The sequence below is a fragment of the Primulina tabacum genome, chromosome 1 (assembly GCF_025594145.1).
Source record: "Primulina tabacum isolate GXHZ01 chromosome 1, ASM2559414v2, whole genome shotgun sequence".
NCBI classification, from domain to species: domain Eukaryota; kingdom Viridiplantae; phylum Streptophyta; class Magnoliopsida; order Lamiales; family Gesneriaceae; genus Primulina; species Primulina tabacum.
In genome coordinates this window covers 31,036,304-31,056,084 of record NC_134550.1, presented here as the reverse complement: position 1 = coordinate 31,056,084, position 19,781 = coordinate 31,036,304, and the positions used below count along the sequence as shown (strand labels likewise).

Below are 19,781 nucleotides of genomic sequence, written 5' to 3'. Positions count from 1 at the left end.
TGTATATATATATTTATATATAGAAAACAATTTTAAGGTTTGTTAGCTTCACACCTCATTTAAGATATTTAACCATGAAAAACATATTTTACAAATTGCATTTCAAAATTGATAACGAGTATCACGTATTCACTATAAAACTTTGATTATTTTTGTAATGGTAAGCTTGAATAATATAATTTCTTCAATAAATTCTAAAGACTTAAAATAGTAAAAATAACGTAATAAATTAGAGAGCAATTGCTTATATTTCAATTATTAAATATTTATAGTATGTAACTGGCTATAATAACTAGTGCAATAGTTCAAATCCTGTAATTGATTATGAAATGCTATTTCATAAATTAATGTAAGAGATAATATATTAATTATATTTAAAATATATTTCAATCATTAATCATACTTTGCAAGAATATGAACAAATAATAAAATGAAATCAACATCATATTTCAACCCGTGTATTCATGTGAGACGTAAATGGAGGATAGAACAAAATTTAACCAACCCTCACGACATGTTTTAAACCATAGACAAGAGGCAAAGTCTATTGTATCCATTCTCACATCAAGCAAATGGGGCACTATTTCACTTACAATTCTTATAGACATATCTGAATGCATAGTGCGGTAATATGTGTATTTACAAGCCATAGAAGGGACTTAGCAGCGATTTTCACCCGATGGCACTCTTATGTCTGCCCAGTTTTCCCCACCACTCCACACTGCATGTTCAGAACAAAATGCTGCCTGGTAAGAGAAATCAGTGGCAAAAATACCAAACATGATCATCATACTATTGAAACGTAGATGAAAAACCTTTGGATGGCTGCTTGATCCATGGACCGTTCATTACTGTTAGAATGCTGCAAGTATCACCGTAGTCTAGATTTGGTAGTAATTTTGGAGTGAGCAAGAAGCACCTGGCCAAATCAGACAATATCAAACAATTTTACAGTAGTTTGTGCTGCCAGATCAAGCAATCATTCTCATGAAAAAGTTCAGTGAAGAAGGCAAACAAAAACTAACAATTTCAAAATAAAACAAATGAAAATTTTGGGTAAAAATTCAATTGGGGAGGGCTACGTAGCAGTATCTTCTGGTGGATCGACCTCGGGTAAATCTAGGTTAGTTGATAAACAGATGTTAGTGTCAGTATCTTCGTTACAACAATACCATGTGAACACTTACTAACATACTTTCCCTTAACAACAAAAAATTTTACACACTTGGGAAGTTCAAAACGAAGTGCTGCCCCAAGTTTGATGAGGGCAGTTTTTTGTGCTAAATGATGGTGGCAAAAATAAACAATTACCAAAGAATTAAAAAAACAATATCTTACTGCGGTGTATTTGGCTGGCTAGCAGCTCGGACCAACTGCTGAAACATGTTTCTCTCATTTATGGGGTCCATGCCTAGGAGAAAATGAGAAAATATTGATTCTCAGTCCCATTTAACAAGTACATGCGCCATTAAAAACTTGAGAATCATAAACTCATACCAACCTTGATTTATTTCATCAACTACCCTAAATGGGCAGTTAGTCAGGTCTTGTAAAGAGACAAGGTAGAGAATGGTTGAAACTGAGCGTTCCTGTAAGGGTGTAAATAACTAAGTTCCCTCAGATAAGAGGGCCAAGAATATTTTAAAAAACTATCAAATGTCATACCCCTCCAGATTGGTGATGAGCACTTAAAACCTGAAGTTGTCCTGCTTGCCTGATTATCATTTTGAAATCATATGAATAGCAGACAATAAAGATATATTAATACAAAAAATAAGCTAAAGATAATATGTAAGACTATTACCACTGTTTTCAGTGTATGAATTTTCTTTGCAAAAAACTGTATGCCTATGTGTATCAAATTAATACATTCTTTTTTTATATATGGAAAAAGATATTTCATTATTCACTCACGACAAAATACTATACAAGACCCTAGCTATATCAATAATACACAAGAGCTCAATCTCTCAATAAATTAGAGATTTTGACATTCTAAAAGTCTACATGAAATCTAATCCAAGTATATATTTTGATCTTGATCTTTTCCGAGCACTCTTCCCTCGTATCTTCAACGTTGTCGAAAAATTATTCTATATCTCTCTATCCACATAGACCAACATATGACATGAACCACATTCCTTACTAGTTCAAATGAATAATATCCATCAAGACTGACATCAGCAGAAATTCTCCACAAGTTGTATACATATAAAATGAAACATTTTCTGTGAATACGAGAATTGTTTTTAAAAAGAAAGGAAAAAAGGGTAAATTCGATTACCTGAACTTTACTTTTATAAGGATCCCATAATTATTAAAATCCATATCATGTTCATCTGAAGAAATAGCAATCAATACATAAATCTTATTGTTCAAAAAAAACAAAAGATATAAAAAATGAATTCAAGAAAAATACCCAATGACACTTCTCCTGCGACAGCCATTTCCTGGAAATTGCGACTAAAAGTTTCATTAATACGAGCCACCAGACTTCTCAACGTTGGGAGCCAGCTTTCCTGCAGACAAACAAAAATCAGAATAAACCGAGGATCTCATACAGTGTGAAAAGTGTACTGCAAACAATAAGGAAACCAACAAGTGTGCCTTCTCCTTCTCTTCTAAATTCCTATAATCATATTCAAGGTACAGTGACCACGAAATGAAGATTGATAAATACACACATTCACAATAAAAAGGATATGCTAAAGTTAGGAATACTGGTACAACAGTTGCATTGACGATCTGTTAACCTTCAAAGAATTGATTTCAGCAACTAGGACTTTTAATTCCTTTTCATCTGATTCTTGTTTATCTGTAAGCTCTTTTATCTGCAGAATATAGATTTTCCACATGAGCACTATAAAGAAAAGTCCGTTATCTTGATAATTGAAACATACTTTTTTTTGACGGCTCTCATATTCTTCCAAAATGTTGTGATTAAGGAAAAGAATTGAATTGGCTTGAGCTATAGTATCTTGAATAGCAGCCTCCAGCTCTTCAATGGTAGTAGGCATCTGCAAGAATATTTCCCAGTAAGCATTAACAAACTAACTTCATAAATGAAGCACACAGTGTCAGAAATGAAGATTGTTTATAGTTGCTAATTAACCTCCACAAATTAAAATATATCTTCACATATTTACGATAAATACATCCCATCTTTGCACAGATAAAAGGCTACGGTTTCGAATAAAACTGGGAACTTTCTACAAGGTCATCAAAATTCTGATGACATTGCATTCACTTGTCCAGTACATACATTTCATGTTGAAGATCCGATAAGAATTCTATAAGAATCTGATAAGATCATATCGGATAAGTTGTTTTATGTTTAAATCTTTTATCCTTTGGTTGTAATATAAATATTTGGATAGATTAGGTTGTTAGCGTTAGGTTTTCTGCATTCTATAAGTATAGCATTGTATTCAAATTTTATTTTAAGTGAAATAAGAGATTCTCCCCTCCACATTCTCTTCATAAATCTCACATGGTATCAGAGCTAGCGGCGCACTTCTGAATCCACAACTCCGGCACCCACTCCACAACTCGTGAGCAATGCATCGGCCCTCTCAATCACCTTTCTTGCCATTAAGTTTATGGCAATTTCTTGCCTTGGTCATAGTCCGTAGTCATGTACATATGCGGCCGAGGAAGAGAAGACTTCCTCACGGGTTCCGCAACACGTCCCGAATCCACCGATCCAAACTACAAGACGTGGAAGGCTGAAAACAACCAAGTCATGGTGTGGTTAATTAATTCAATGATCCATGAGATTGGGGAAAATTTCCTTCTTTATCCTTCTGCCTCGGAGATTTAAGACGTTGCCCGTGAATCCTACTCCTGCAGCAACAATACGGCTGAGCTCTTTGCAATTGAATCGGCCATACACGATCTCCGACAAGAAGACTCCACAGTGACCGAGTATTTCTCTGCTCTTACTCGCAATTGGCAAATCATCGACCTGACCGAGACGCGTGATTGGAAATGCTCCAAAGACGAGAAGCTGTTCAGATCAGTTATCGAAAACAAACGAGTCTTCAAGTTCCTCAGGGGCCTCAATAATAACTTCGATGACGTCCGAGGCAGAATCCTTGGCACAAAGCCACCGCCTAACCTCAAAGTTGATCCACCTGAAGCAAAGGATTGAAAACCAGCAGCATACCTTCCATATCGAGATCGTGATCCAGATCTGTATACGAGGCTATACCAGAGCAAGGACCAATTCTCTGTGGTACGACAGGAGGAAAGTCGACGCAAAGTGATGTTGGGCTCATCACTACAATCATCTGATAGCTCTGTCCTTGTCGTTCAACGCCAAAATAACTCATCACCAATTGCAAATATTCACATCATACAGCCCCTTACGGGTTTCTCAATCAGTTCGAGTAGCAGATGGTTCTTGTACAAGAGTACTTGGTTCGGGTTCAATTTGGTTATCCCCAGAATTATGCTTACATAACGTATTATTCGTTCCCGCACTTCATTGTAATATGTTGTCCGTTGGTGCCTTGAATAAGAACTTGCATTGCTCTGCAATTTTTTGCACTGACTCGTGTGTTTTTCAGGACCTGGAATCGGGGAGGACGATTGGCAATGCTGAGTGTTATGCAGGTCTCTAACTATTAAAGATGAAGTCGCCCTTAGAGTCCCTATCTTCCAACTGCCTCTGGCCATCATACTTCCGCAGTCCAATCCTTTAGAGATAACAAATTTTTGATATGGCACTATCGTCTAGGTCATCCAAATTTTTTGTATCTCAAGAAACTATTTCCATCATTAGTGAATAACAACACTTCCCATTTACCTCATTGTGATGTTTGTCAATTTTCAAAATATACTCGCACATCGTTCAAACCACAAACATATACCATCAAAACCCTTTTCACTAATACATAGCGATATTTGGGGTCTTTCTTGTGTCAAAAACATTATGGGTACTCGATGGTTCTTATTATTTGTTGACGATCATACTCGTCTATCTTGGGTTTTCTCATGAAAGACAAGAGTGAGGCGTCTACAATTTTTAAAACATTCTCCGCTATGATACATACACAATTCTCAACTGATATCCAAATTTTACGAACTGATCGGGCTCGGGACTTCTTTAACACAGCTCTTTGAGACTGCCTAACCACTCGGGGAATAATTCATCAAAGCTCTTGCGTTGATACCCCTCAACAAAATGGTGTCGCAGAACGGAAAAATCGCCATCTCCTTGAGGTGGCTCATTCTTTATTGTTCACACATAATGTTCCTCATCATTTCTGGGGTGAGGCTGTCCTCACAGCCACGTACCTCATACATCGAATACCTTCTAGAGTTCTTAAGTTCCAAACACCTATTCAATCTCTCCTTTCCAAACACCTATGCAATCTCTCCTCAGTATCTATCCTAACTCATACTTACTGCACAATATTCCATTGCGTGTCTTTGGGTGTGCATCGTTTGTGCATATTCAATCCCAACATAGAAGCAAACTTGACCCGTATTCAATTAAATGCATCTTCCTAGGGTATTCATCCAATCAAAAGGGGTACAAGTGTTATTCCTTGACCAGAAAAAAATTCTACAATACCATGGATGTCACCTTCAATGAGTCTGAACCATTCTTTCCATCTTCCTCAGCTCAGAGGAGCAGGTGATTAATGACCTCTAGATCCTATACACCCACATCAAATACATCTTGGATCTAGACCCAATAAACACTATCCCACCAAATCATTCCCAAATTCTCCCTTTTGATCATGTTTATACACGTAGGAAGTCTCCTCAAGGCCAAACACACAATCAGCAAACCAAGAACACTCCCTCAATCCCAGATCCTCTGGAAAACAATCAAGGTACGCCAATCTCCAACTCACAATGATATTGATGATAGACCAATTGCATTAAGAAAAGGAATCAGATCGTGCACCCAACATCCTATAAGTAATTTTGTCTCCCTTGATCTATTGTCTCCTGCATATCGAGCTTTTATTGTGAATTTAGAACGGCTTTTGACGAAATACATGCTCTTGAGAAGAAAAACACTTGGCAGATCAGGGAACTTCCTTCTGGAAAACGAACTGTTGGTTGCAAGTGGATTTTCACAATCAAACATAAGGCTGATGGGAGCGTTGAACGATATAAAACAAGATTAGTAGCAAAGGGTTTACTCAGACATATGGGATTGATTATCAAGAGACATTTGCACCTGTCGCCATGCTAAATACGGTTTGTATACTCCTATCTATTGCTGCAAATCTAGACTGGCCCCTATATCAACTTGATGTCAAAAATGCCTTCTTAAATGGGGATCTGGAAGAGGAGATTTACATGTGTATTCCACCTGGATTTGAATCCAAGACAACGGCCAATAAAGTCTATTGGTTAAAGAAATCTCTTTATGATTTAATGCAGTCTCCCATAACTTGGTTCCACAAGTTCACGAAAGTTTTGAAAGAAAGTGGATAAACACAGTGCCAATCAGATCACACTATGTTTGTCAAGCATTCCAACCCAGACAGGATTTCTGTTATCAAGGTATATGTTGACGACATTATAATTACTGGGAACCGTGAAGAAGACATCACTCAAGTCAAGCAACTACTCTCAAATGAATTCGAGATGAAGGGTCTAGGGCAGTTGAAATATTTCTTGGGAAAGGAAGTGGCCAGATCAAAGCATGGAATTTTTATTTCTCGGAGAAAATATGTCCTTGACCTTTTGAAAGAGATTGGGATGTCGGGATGCAAGCTTGTTGATACTCCTATAGATCCAAATATAAAACTTGGAAAGAATGAGGAAAGTCCAATGATCGACAAAGGACGATAGCAAAGAATAGTGGGCAAACTGATATACCTATCTCACACAAGACCTGACATTGGATTTGTTGTAAGTGTTGTTAGCCAATTCATGAACAATCTAACTGAAGAACATATTGATGCCGTTTTTTGTATATTGAAGTACCTCCAAGGATCCCCTGGAAAGGGACTATGCTTCCAGAAGACAGCTTTAAGAAACATACAGGTATACAGTGACACTGATTGGGTAAGATCTTCGACTGACAGATGATTCACATCTGGGTATTGCTCATTTGTATTGGGTAACCTTGTAACATGGCGGAGCAAGAAACAACCTGTGGTAGCAAGAAGCAGTGCAGAAGCCGAGTTTCGATCCTTGGCCAATTGTACATACGAAGGGATATGGATACGAAGGTTATTGGCAGAACTGAAAGTAGAGGGGCATCAAGTAGTAGAACTGAAGAGTGACAACCAAGCGGCGATATATTGCCAAGAATCCAGTCTGTGAAAATCTGTTACGTCCCTAGCCACGCACAAGTTGCAGATATTCTAACTAAGGCCTTATACCGACCAATCTTTGAAAGCTTGGTATCCAAGTTGGGCATTATCAACAAATACACGCCAACTTGAGAGGGAGTGTTGAAGATCCGATAAGAATTCTATAAGAATCTGATAAGATCATATCGGATAAGTTGTTTTAAGTTTAAATCTTTTATCCTTTGGTTGTAATTTAAATATTAGGATAGATTAGGTTGTTAGCCTTAGGCTTTCTGCATTCTTTAAGTATAGCACTGTATTCAGATTTTATTTGAAGTGAAATAAGAGATTCTCACCTCCACATTCTCTTCATAAATCTCACATTTCACATAGAAGTTTGAAAAATTGGCCAATTTAATTCTTTATAGAGAGCATTTCTCAGTTCTTAGATATTTAAAATCTTGGATATTCCGATTAAAAGTGAGAAATTTCATAGCTTCCAATAATATCTCACACATTGCTCACAAGAAGGAAGTGTAGACAGCAGTATCCAAATGCACTATGGCCTGTGTGGCATTTGATTTGAGATTTAATTTCTGGAATGATGCAATATACAGGATTTATTTGCTAATTCATACCCTTGCAAAAAACAGTTATGACATGCTGAACTGGTGGCTTCTAACAAGTCACCAGACCATTTGCACACTTAAGAAGTCTAACCTGAAGAATTTGAAAAGAAACTTCCATGCTTTTAAAATTTACTCTGAAGATGACATTCCAAAATTTCTTCGACGGTTAATTCAAATATTCAAGCAAATAAAAAGTTATGATCATCAGGATTTTCAATCAGGTAAAGTATCAAATCATTTCATCAACAAAACTTAGTATTTGACACAAGTATGTGCATTCTAGACTTTAGATTCCTTGTTCATTTTGCAGATCTTCAAATTTCAAGTATCTAGCACTACTTCAGGTTGACTTGGCTGATTAGTAATATGTATAATTTTCCATCTCAAGAACAATCCCAAAAATATATGTTCAATAGCCCCCAATATTGCTCTTTCTTTCGTTTACAACTTGTAATTATTTTGTAACAAAGAATCCCTCAATGTATAAATAATTTAAGAAAATTTCTCGTTTTTTCAACAAGGTCAAGTCATTACCCATAATGGATACCGTAGTCTCATTTTTATTTTCTAATTTTAACAGATGATACTTTTAGGCGCAACCAACATTCACCCTGCCTGCATGCCCAAGAAGTATTCATCACAATTTACGACTATTTTCAGTGATATCCATATATCATAGAAAAAACACATTTGTCTTCAACCTACTCTCATTATTTTTGGTTTTTTCATAAATCACAACGCATCTTGTTGTAAATAATGATTTTTATCAGTCACATCAATCCTCAAGAACAATATCCAAAGTCCATCTCAAAATTTATAAGTCAAATCTCACAAAAAATTCTTGAGCGTGAAATTAGAAAAATGAAGAGGCAAAAAATCACAACATTCCTCCTCAGCTTCTACAATAATAATTATCAAGCATGTTACGAACATATATTCTAGTACAAACCTCCAGAAAAGCATGCTCAAGCTCAGGAGTAATCATGGCAACTGATTCGGCATACTTCTTGGATCCTAACAGTTGTTTTTGGCAATCTTCTTTTACATCCTTACCTAATCCACAGAAAGCAAAAACTGAAAGGCAATGGAATATTCGAACACTAAACTCATGTTACATCAAAATATATGACAGAAAACATTGTTCAGAGGCAAGATCGGTAGGCCAAATTTGATTTTATTCATGAATCAATTGGTCATGGCCTTTTTTTGAAGTCTCTATACTCAATCATAATGGTGGAGACAAATATTGATTGTCCCGTTTGCGTATAAATCATCATTGTAGTTAGGTTTCATTTATTAGCGTATTCCAAATATTAAGGAGTCCACTTTGGTATCATATCGATTAATCTCTGGAATAACCAACAAAAATAAAATACAAATATTTTTCTGGACTGTTGCAGGAAAACTGGCAAAGAAACGAATATCTTATATCCAACAACTAACTGACTAAGCATGGGACTATTGGTTAGAGAGATGTGCTTATCATATTTCTTCCATTGTTTCACGCTTTCTTTGGTTTAAAATGGTGGCCTTGATCCTTGAAGCTAGGAACTCCCTTCAACCTCAGTAATATAAAAAAAATCTATCAACATAAACAAAATGTCAAAATAATGCAACCAATTTCTCATGACTTTCGTATACAATAACAGCCCTTACACAGAACTGATGAAAACCTCCATTTTTATCTCTCAAGGCCAAAAAAAAAAAAAGCTGACCCCAATAAAAAGCAAATGCCTTTTAAGCCGAAACTCTTGGCCAATTAATTCCATCTTCCCTTTCGAATCATCCCTAGCCAAAACCTAGGCATTTATTAAACATAGATCACAACCATCATCTTCCTCGACCCTTTATGCCAGTACGCCTCCACCTACAGCTCCAATGGATTAGTTGGCCTCCAAAAACTTGATCATGCCCATGCAATATTAGAACTCATAATGTGCTTACGACTCCTGGGATTGGTGAATTATTTTTCTCTTTCAACGACGGTTGTTAGAACACTTATGATTTGGTGATTTAACAAGGCTGCTGATCAAATGGATAACTATAGAGCCTAGCCAAACTGAATTCAAGAAGGAAATTGATTATTTCTATGTAATTGTTATCGAATTATTCGATGGCAAAAGGTCACTGATAAAAGTCGAGTTGATAAAAAGGTCGCTGACAGAAGCCGAGCTGATCAAAGGACAACTAATAGAACAGTATGACTCGGTGGATCAGTTAGTCTAAACAACGGCATTCCTTGAAAATATGTTGATCATTCCTGAAGATCAAAGCCCAGCAGATGATTGGATAAGATCTCACGTATTAGCTTTTTTATTCCCTTGAATATCAGATTCCTATACGCACTACCCGAAGTGTATTATTTATCATAAAGGACGATGATATGGCACAACGACGTCTGTATTTGTAACGGATTTCTAGATTCAAAAAGACGACCGTGGCAAGCGATGCTTAAGAACTCTCATGGCTTCAACATTTATATCTGTCTAAGAAAACTTCTTCGAGTTCAAAGAAATTTTTGAGAGCCAAACTGATCATAGCGAGCGCATGCTGATACTTTGCAATATGATCATTAAGGATCAATCCGTGCTTAGAATTATTTTGAGAAATCATTGTAATTAAGAGTAAGAAGTCTTACTGCTCAAATTGTTTAAGCTTATGAGATACTAAGGGTTTCAATTAGACATTGTAGTAAGTCCTTCTGAAGTGGGCAGTTGCAAGTCTTGTAATTGTCAAAGTTTTAGTAAAATCCTTCAGCAAGGAAAAAGGTAACGTACGAATAATTCAAATTTTCGAACATCCAGAAACAAATTTGTGTTATTTACATTTCAGTTAGCCTGTTTTTGTTCAATATTTGATAGCCTAACTATTCTTACTATAAGCCATTTTATGTGTTCAATCCTTATCAATGAGTCTTGTTCTGCGCATAATCAACTGCAGGTTTATTGATACATTCCAGATGAGAAATACATTTCAGTGTTAACCAAATCGAAATATTTCCAGAATTTGTTGATAGTATTTATTCACTCCCCTCTAAATCAATCTTTGTTCCTAAAAACTTGAATAAAAGCCGGTTAATTCGTCTCTGGACGCTAAATTCAAAATGGCCTCCTTCAGTAAGATTTTCATGTTCTCCAAAGAGGATTTTGACAATTGGAAAATCCGGATGCAGTCTAATTTAGCTGCACAAGATGATGATGTGTGGTATGTCATCACAAATGGACCAATGAAAATTATGAAGGCCGATACAAATGTTGTAATTTAAGGCGGTGCACCTCAAATTAGTAAAAAGCCACGAATGGAGTGGACTTGTGAAGACAAGAGAAGGCCAACTTTGACAATGTGGCTTAGGACATTCTATACAAGATATTAGAAAGATATGCCTTCAACAAAAACAAGTTAAATACTACTGCTAAAGACATCTAGGAGCAACTGATCTAGTTGTGCGAGGGCAATGACCAAACAAAGGAAAACAAATTGTCTCGCTAAACAGAGTTTGATGGCATCAAGATAAAGGTAGGAGAGTCTACGCCAAACTTCAATGAACGAGTTAGCAACATTATAATCGAGTTGGCTGCTCTTGGCCTAGAGTATGCCAATTCTGAGATAGCCTTAAAGGTGATGAAGATAATCCCAAGAGAATAGGATGTCAAAACAATGGTCATGCGTGTATAAAAAAACTTAACAAGCTTAAACTGCACGATTTGTTTGCAGACCTTAAAGCATATGAATTTGAACTTGAGGCAAGAACTGATGGTGAATCAACAGCCAAACTAACGAAGGCTCTGGCTACTACATCAATTGGTCAGTCGGTCGGTCTCGAAAGAAAAGACAACCGAACAGTGAAGCAATTTCATTGTTTGTGAAGAAATTTGGCAAATTCTTGAGGAAAAATTAGGGCAATTTCCAAAGCCCAAGCAGACGCAATCACCACAAGAAGGAGTCCACCATAGCCGACTATCCCAAACCGAATAAGGATGAAAGAAATACAATTGACAAATAAGGTCGATTTCATGAAAAGAAGAAGAGATCAAGGATGACAAGTGGTCATTCAAGAAGAGAAGTACTGGTAGCCGAGGACAGTAGGATCAAGTGGGCAGATTCCGATTCTGACTCATCCGAGTCAGAACATTCCACCAGTGGAATTGATGAAGATGAGTTGCAATGCCTCATGGTGGATGTCGAGTTGGAATTCACCTGTAAAGAGGTATTTGATTTTAGCTCAGCTAATTTTAAACGAGATGATCTCATCACTGCACTTCATTATATGGTAAATAAGTACAAGAGACTTTCTCAATCATTCAAGGAAGTCAAAACAAAGCAAACAAGCCCAACTAACGGTGATACAGAGCCTAACAGGGAACAGTCAGGAGAACAGTTTTGTCTTAAGGCAAAGACTGCCAAGCTCAAAACTAAGAATGAGCGAGTACAGGTTGAGCATGAGCAGTTAATTTCTAAGAATACGAAATCGACTGAAATGATCAAATTCTGGAACAAGTCATCAGTCAGTCTAGAGGAGATGCAAAAGCTACAAAAACCATCAAGTGATAGGAATGTTCTTGGTTTTAGTAGCAATGAATGCACCCCTGAGTCAAGTACTAAATCGAAACTGAACATATACAAAAAAAAATACATTCACTTTGTTAAGTCCAGTACGATATATGAACATATAGAGCCAACTGTTTAAATTGAAAAACCTATTAAACAGATGAACAAGGACAGAAAGTTTGGTATTAGTTACGAACCTGAAAGTCCTAATGCTAAGCCTAACTGGTTTGGTAACAGATTCAGCTCGGCAAGGCATAACTTAATAAGAGGTAAACCTTATCGATACTACAACTGCAAGCCTATTCAGAAAATATATAGGCAGACCAAAGATGACAGAAAGATGAGACAACATTTTGTTTCAAGCACACATAGCATCACATACAAATATTTCTGCAAAATCCTTTTTAACAAACAAAGTGATCGGCCAGTCAGGCTGATCCAAGTGTGAGTTCGTAAGGGACTAATTTCGTTTGGACCCAAATAAGATTGGGTACCGGTTGATTTAATTTTTTTATTGCAAATTAATAAACAAAAAAGACTGAAAAATTCGGTCCGGTAATGGACAGTGGATGTTTGAGGCACGTAATTGGCCAAGCCCAATTGTTGACTGATCTAATCAAATGTGAACGACCCAAAATCACTTTCGGTGATAATGCGAAGGGTAAGACTGTGGGTAAGGGTAAAATTACTCACGGAAATACAGTGATTAACGATCTACTTAATTAAGGATGTTGATAATTGAACTTTGTTAACTATTGTTAGAAACGATAATATTTATAAAATTGATTGGAACAGTGATTATTTAGCCTCACCGACTTGTTTTGTTGTTATTAATAATGATAAAAGTGGCTATAGAATAAGAGATTGAATCATCTTAACTTCAGATAAATTAATAACTTGCGTAAATTGAACCTTGCTGATGGATTGTCTGGTATAGAATTTGACAAGAATCATGTATGGTCTGCATGTTAGTTAGGTAAACAAATCTGATCTCGCTTTAAAAATAAAGGTAGCAAACTAACAAACAGATGTCTTGAACTACTGCACATGGATTTATTTAGACCGGTACATGTAATCAATTTAGGGGAATGAGAATCAGGATATATACAATTGTAAGTGTTGATGATTTTTCTCGATTCACTAGAGTTATATTTCTTAATGGTAAAAATCATACTAGTACTCAAATGATAAAATTTCTTAAGCATATTCAAAAAGAGAAATCAGCCTCAATAATCAGGATCAGACGTGATCGAGGTATTGAGTTTACTAACAAAACTTTGGATGCTCATATATCAGAACAGGGAATTCAGCGTGAGTATTCCGCAGCAAGAACACCTTAACAAAATAGAGTTGTTGAAAGAAGGAACAAAACTCTGAAGAAAGTTTCCACGACAATGCTTGCTAACTCTGGTGTTTCACAAAGATTTTGAGCATAAGCAATTAACACTGCATGCTACAAACAGAACCGATCCATGATCAACAAGAAGGCCGGTGAAACTCCATACGAAATATGTAATGGGAGTAAGCCTAATCTTTCTTATTTTCGGGTATTTCGTTGTAAATGTTATATTCATAATAATGACAAAACTCATCTCCCTGCATTTGATGCCAAATCTGATGTTGGTATATTTCTTGGTTACTCAGGCATCAGCAAGGCTTATCGGGTATTTAATAAGAAATCAATAAATGTTGAAGAGACAATTCATGTTGTTTTTTATGAAACCGAACTGATTGATGATCAAACTAACCTGGCTGATATGAGCAATCAGATGAAAGTTATTGATTTGGCAGATGACAGCAAAGATGAAATCAATGTAAACAAGAGGATTCTTGTCAGCTAGACAAAGAAATGAAGAACAGTCGAACCAGACTGATCTGAACTAAGCTAACTTAAACCAGACTGATGATATCGAAGCTGGTGATAATCAAGTTGATAAGAACTAGACTGAGGAAAACCTAACTGATCCTACTCCAAACAATGCTGATGACAATCCACTTGGGCCATATTACAAATGGAATAAGACTCATCCACCTTCGCTGGTGATCGGTAACCCTTCAGCACCAATTAGAACTAGACAACAAATGATTAATGAATTCTTGCATGCTGCTTTCATTTTGCAATTAGAAACTAAAAAGATAGATGAAACTTTATTATACAACAGTTGGATTGAAGCTATGTAGAATGAATTGACTCAGTTTGATAGAAACAAGGTATGGTATCTAGTTCCTAGAACTTCTCATCAGTCAGTCATAGGAACCCGATGGGTTTTTAGAAATATATTGAATGAAGATGGACTTATAATCAGAAACAAAGCAAGATTAGTAGCACAAGACTTCAGACAAGACATGGAACTGATTTTTATGACACATTTGCACCAGTAAACAGGCTAGAGGCTATCGAATTTTTCTTGCTTATGTTTCTTATAAAAAATTTAAAGCATTTCTACTTTCCTGAACGGGCTGTTAAAAGAAGAAGTATACGTAGAACAGCCTCCGGGTTTCATACTTTGCCTGATCATGTGTTTAGATTAAATAAAGTCTCGTATGGATTAAAACAAGCTCCTTGTGCCTGGTATGACACTCTGTCACAATTTTTACTAGATCATGATTTCACAATCGGCTATGTGGATAAAACTTTATTCACATTTGTTAAAAATGAATACATTGATAGTCCACATTTATGTTGACATCATTTTTGGACCAACTAACTCAAAATTATGTGAGAAGTTTGTCAAGCTGATGTAGGATAATTTTGATATAAGCATAATGGGTTAACAGACATTCTTCCTGGGCTTATAAGTTAAACAACTAGACTCTGGAATCTATATTAATCAAGTCGAATACAGTAAAGAGTTGCTGAAAAGGTTTGGAATGGAGACTTTCTCTGCTGTTGCAACTCCAATGAGCTCATCAGTTAAGCACTTGAGCTTAATAAAGAAAAAGGGGGAATATCGGTTGAGGTAACAATGTATCAAGAATTAATATGGTTTTTGTTATACTTGACTGCTAGCCGACCTGATATTATGCTTCAAGTGTATATTTGTGCACGCTTTAAATCTGAACCTAAGAAATCACATTACCTAGCTGCTAAAAGGATTTTGAAATATTTGAAGGGTGCTAAAAGGGTAGGACTCTGTTATCCTAAGGACTCATCTTTCAATTTAGTTGGTTTTTCAGATGAAGATTATACAGGATGCAAATTGGATAGATGAGTACGAGACTTGTAAGTTCATTGAAGACCGACTGATATCTTGGTTTGGCAAGAATCAAACATCAATTGTCACCTCAACTGTTGAAACTTAATACCTAGCTGCTGGAAGTTGTTATGCCCAACTGTTGTGGATTCAACAACTCCTCAAAGATTGGCATTGATACAACTGAATCACTAATCTTCCGCGACAACACAAGTGCAGTCGCAATCACTTCACAATCCAATCTTGCACTATCGGACCAAGCATATCGACATTCGTCATAATTTTATCCGAGATCATGTGTTGAAGAAGAATATTCAATTGGAATGTCTCTACTGAACAACAAACGACATTTTGACCAAACCACTCACCGAGGCTAAGTTTAATTATTTTAGAAATATTTAGGCCTGATTGATTTGTCTTAGAATGCTTGTTTTAAGGACGAACTGATTCAGTAAGCCTTACTGATGAGACATACTATCAGTTAAATTTAGAGACTAAATGATCCATCAGTACTCCTAGCCTAACTGATTTCATCGTTTAGTACCAGCTAAGCTGATTCATTTATTCCTTAATTAATCAATTGAAGCCAACCGATCATTTAAATTCTTTATAAATCGCAGTTATTTAAGCTTGAATTCTTCAAAAAAATTAATTCGGTGATTGGTTCATACAACGTACAAATGTTTTGAAATTTTTAAAGTTTTTAAGTGCTAGCGTGACACGTGTCCTGACTGTGTGCATTCATATATCAGTTACCTTTTTGAAATTAATTTCACAGCATTTTAAATTTCTGTGCGAACTTTCGAATTCTTTACTTCTTATTCTTGAATCTTCGAACACATACTTTTTCTTCAAGATTTTCATTTGCAGAAATGACTACTGCTTCCTAACTCTCGAATGCTTATGTGGTGTATTTTGAATCCATTTATTCTTTGGTGGTGTTCCTCTCGGTGAACAAGTTATACTCAATAAGTTCAAGACCCTGAACGCCAGAATGTCATTGCTCTGAGGCCTAAGGGACAAGCTCTGGATATATGTCCCTCAGTCCTGCTGAAAGTTAAGAAGAAGATAGGGGAAAAAAAGCTGCAAGAAAGCCGCTAAGAGCTACAAGGCTCAGGCACCAAGACTAGGAGGAAATTGGTGCTTCAATCCAGTGGCTCGGAAGTTGTCAATCCTCATATTGCCAAGAAGCCTAGGACCGCCAAAACCAAAGCAGTTTCAAGTCCAATGATGCCTAAACCGATCGCAGATATACCAGTTTCTCAAATACAGGGAGATCTAGGTGGTGTCATTGCTAAGGCAACTAATGTGAAGGTTGTTGATAAACTCGTGGCTTCCAAAGCCAAAGCTTCAACTATCTCAGCACCTTCAAGAGTTATTTCTTTCCCAGTTGCTCCATTAACTCCTCGTCCTAAAGGAGTTGTAATCCATTCAAAGATCCCATCCAGTCCACTCGCTCAGGACTGAAATCAAAGTTTTCAACTTCGGCCAAAGGAAAAGAGCTGATGGTCAATGAATCTGAGCCTATATATGTCGTGGAACCTCAGATAAACTTGTTGACCGATGAAGTCAATGAGTATGCATCAGAAGAAATTGACATTTTTTATTATTAAGTGAAATTCAGAACTGTCAATCATTTTTAACCTAATTGAAAAAGAAAAATGCTTTGGACAAGGCAATTCATCTGGAGAAAAAATTTTTGAAGCTTATCAACACATAAGACATTGAAGAAGCACTTCAGAGGAAATCTTACTTGATGGATCTCATGAAGATCAAGAGACTGACTGAGAGAAGGCAAAACTATGATCTCTCATGCCCTACCGCTTTTGATGACATTGCTGTCATGAATCAGTTAGATATGGATTTTTTGTGCATCCAGATGAAAGTTAAAGCGTGAGAAAAATAGCATGAATTGAAATATGTTGATAGAGAAACAGTTCAGATTCTCTCCTCCTCAGCCCCTGGACCTAATCTCAGAGGTTCCTATTGTTACAATTGATGAGACTTCATCTGCCCCTGCTTCTCCAAGTACTTCAATCCTTGAACCAGAAATCATGCAATCTCCACCCAAAGCTTCACTACCACCTACCTTGCAATCAAAAGTTGCAATGTCTCCACATCTTAGGGTGCATCAATTGCACAACAGCAGAAGGATACTACCAATGATGATGATGTACCTCTAAGCAATCTTCTATCTCTCTCTTCCGTGGTTTACAAAATTGGATGAACCCAAGGCTGTTGAGGATGTGTTGATTCCAGAAGAAGAAGTCATCTTATCTAAAGATGAATTGTTGGATGAAGCAATGGGTGAGACAGTAATTGATGACGCAGTGACTGGAGAAGCCGTTGAAGAAGATATTGTTGGAGTGCTGCTTAAGTTTGTGGAGACAGTACCACAACTTGTGTTAGATGTACCAGCAGTCCCTCTAGAAGAAACAGTTGTGGCTGACGAAGTTGTGGCTATGCAAATCAACCAAGCTGAGCATCTATCATTCAAGTTTCTGTGCCAGAAGTCTCCGATGCTCTGCAATCCAATCAAAATGATACTGAAGTTTTTGTGTCAGTCAGGCTGACCAAGCAGTGCTCTTGTTAGAACAGGCAGGTCTTCGGATAGTCAGAGCCTAACCGAACTGAATTCAAGAAGAAAACTGATTATTCTTGCGTAACTGTTAGCGAATTATTCGATGGCAAAGGGTCGCTGGCAGAAGCCGAGCTGATATAAAAGGTCGCTGACAGAAGCCGAGCTGATCAAATGACAACTGATAGAACAAATGCCTCGGTGGATCAGTTAGTCTAAACAACGGACATTCCCTGAACATCTATTGATCATTCCTGAAGATCAACGCCCAGCTAATTAAGGACGATGACACGGCACAACGACGTCTGTATTTCTAACGGATTTCCAAATTCAAAAAGACGACTGTTGCAAGTGATTCTTATAAATAGATGAGTCATGCATGCTTAAGAACTCTCATGGCTTCGACATTTCTATCGGTCTAAGAAAAATTATTCGAGTTTAAAGAAATTTTTGAGAGTCAAACTGGTCATAGCAAGCACACTCCGATATTTTGTAACATGATCATTAAAGATCAATTTGTGCTTAGAATTTCTTTTGAAAAATAATTGAAATTACGAGTCTTATTGCTCAAACTGTTTAAGTTTCTGAAATACTACGAGTTTCAGTGAGGCACTGAGGTAGTGTGGTAAGTCCTGCTAAAGTGGGCAGTTGTAAAGTGTTATAATTGTCAAAGTCTTAGTGAAATCATTCCACAAAGAAGAACGGGTGACATAGGATTAATTCATGTCTCCGAACATCCAGAAACAAAATTGTGTTATTCACATTTCAGTTAGCCTGTTTTGTTCAATATTTGATAGCCTAACTGTTGTTATCATAAGCCATCTTATGTGTTCGATCCTTATCACCGAGTCTTTTTCGCGCAGTAATCAACTGCAGGTTTATTGATACCGACGAGAATTACATTTCAGTGTTGTTAACCCCGTCAAAATATTTCCAGAATTTGTTGAGACTATTTATTCACCCCCTCTAAATAAATCTTCGACGGTGAACTACGAGAAGGGATGCCAACAAGTGGATGACAAAATTGTGAGAGCGCTCAAAATACTGACATTATGGTAGGTTGCAGAGAGTAACAACGACCAAAATGGGAGTAAAAGTGGCTCAAAAGTTTCAGGTATGCAAAAAATGCAGTTAACAATGGTACAGTTATGTCACTGAAGAGCGTGAAGAGCAAAAAATGTGATTCGTAGAATGAAAAGGAAAAAGAGACAACAGGTAAAAGCATTGACACTCTATCTATATTCTAATAAGGAACTTCTGCAGCTTAGGGACCTACATTGACAGTAATTCACAAAATTATGGTTTAAGCACTTTCTGCTTTTTCCTTTTTCTTAAATTTTTTATTTTAAATTAATCACACTTTTTATATAAGGAGATTACTACGAACACAAGTTATTTGATTAGTTAAGCCTAATAGGACATTTTTAATTTAAATCAACCACCACAAAGAGAAATTTTCTCAACTCTCAAAAATAACAAGATGTCAAAATAAGAACCTTTAGATATATATGTTGGCATATGGATGATGGAATCACACATTTAGGATTGGAATTGTTAATAATCAAACTCA

General features: G+C 36.6%; 1 protein-coding gene and 1 long non-coding RNA gene across 2 annotated transcripts in view; one reads left to right on the top strand and one right to left on the bottom strand.

The window, feature by feature from the left end:
* Positions 1–418: 418 nt before the first annotated feature.
* Positions 419–19,781, bottom strand: part of LOC142543607 (structural maintenance of chromosomes protein 5) — a 32,352-nt gene continuing 12,989 nt past the window's right edge. The window contains exons 21-30 of the mRNA XM_075650967.1: positions 8,841–8,944; positions 2,901–3,017; positions 2,754–2,831; positions 2,420–2,519; positions 2,285–2,339; positions 1,666–1,714; positions 1,502–1,589; positions 1,339–1,411; positions 816–919; positions 419–721 (exon numbers count right to left, since the gene is read on the bottom strand). Of these exons, the coding sequence (XP_075507082.1) occupies positions 660–721; positions 816–919; positions 1,339–1,411; positions 1,502–1,589; positions 1,666–1,714; positions 2,285–2,339; positions 2,420–2,519; positions 2,754–2,831; positions 2,901–3,017; positions 8,841–8,944 (830 nt within the window). The 3' untranslated portion in view covers positions 419–659. The remainder of the gene's footprint in view (positions 722–815; positions 920–1,338; positions 1,412–1,501; positions 1,590–1,665; positions 1,715–2,284; positions 2,340–2,419; positions 2,520–2,753; positions 2,832–2,900; positions 3,018–8,840; positions 8,945–19,781) is intronic.
* LOC142543619 (uncharacterized) lies at positions 8,951–18,222 on the top strand. The gene is made up of 2 exons (XR_012819803.1): positions 8,951–12,395; positions 12,437–18,222. It is a non-coding gene; the product is annotated as an uncharacterized LOC142543619 (long non-coding RNA).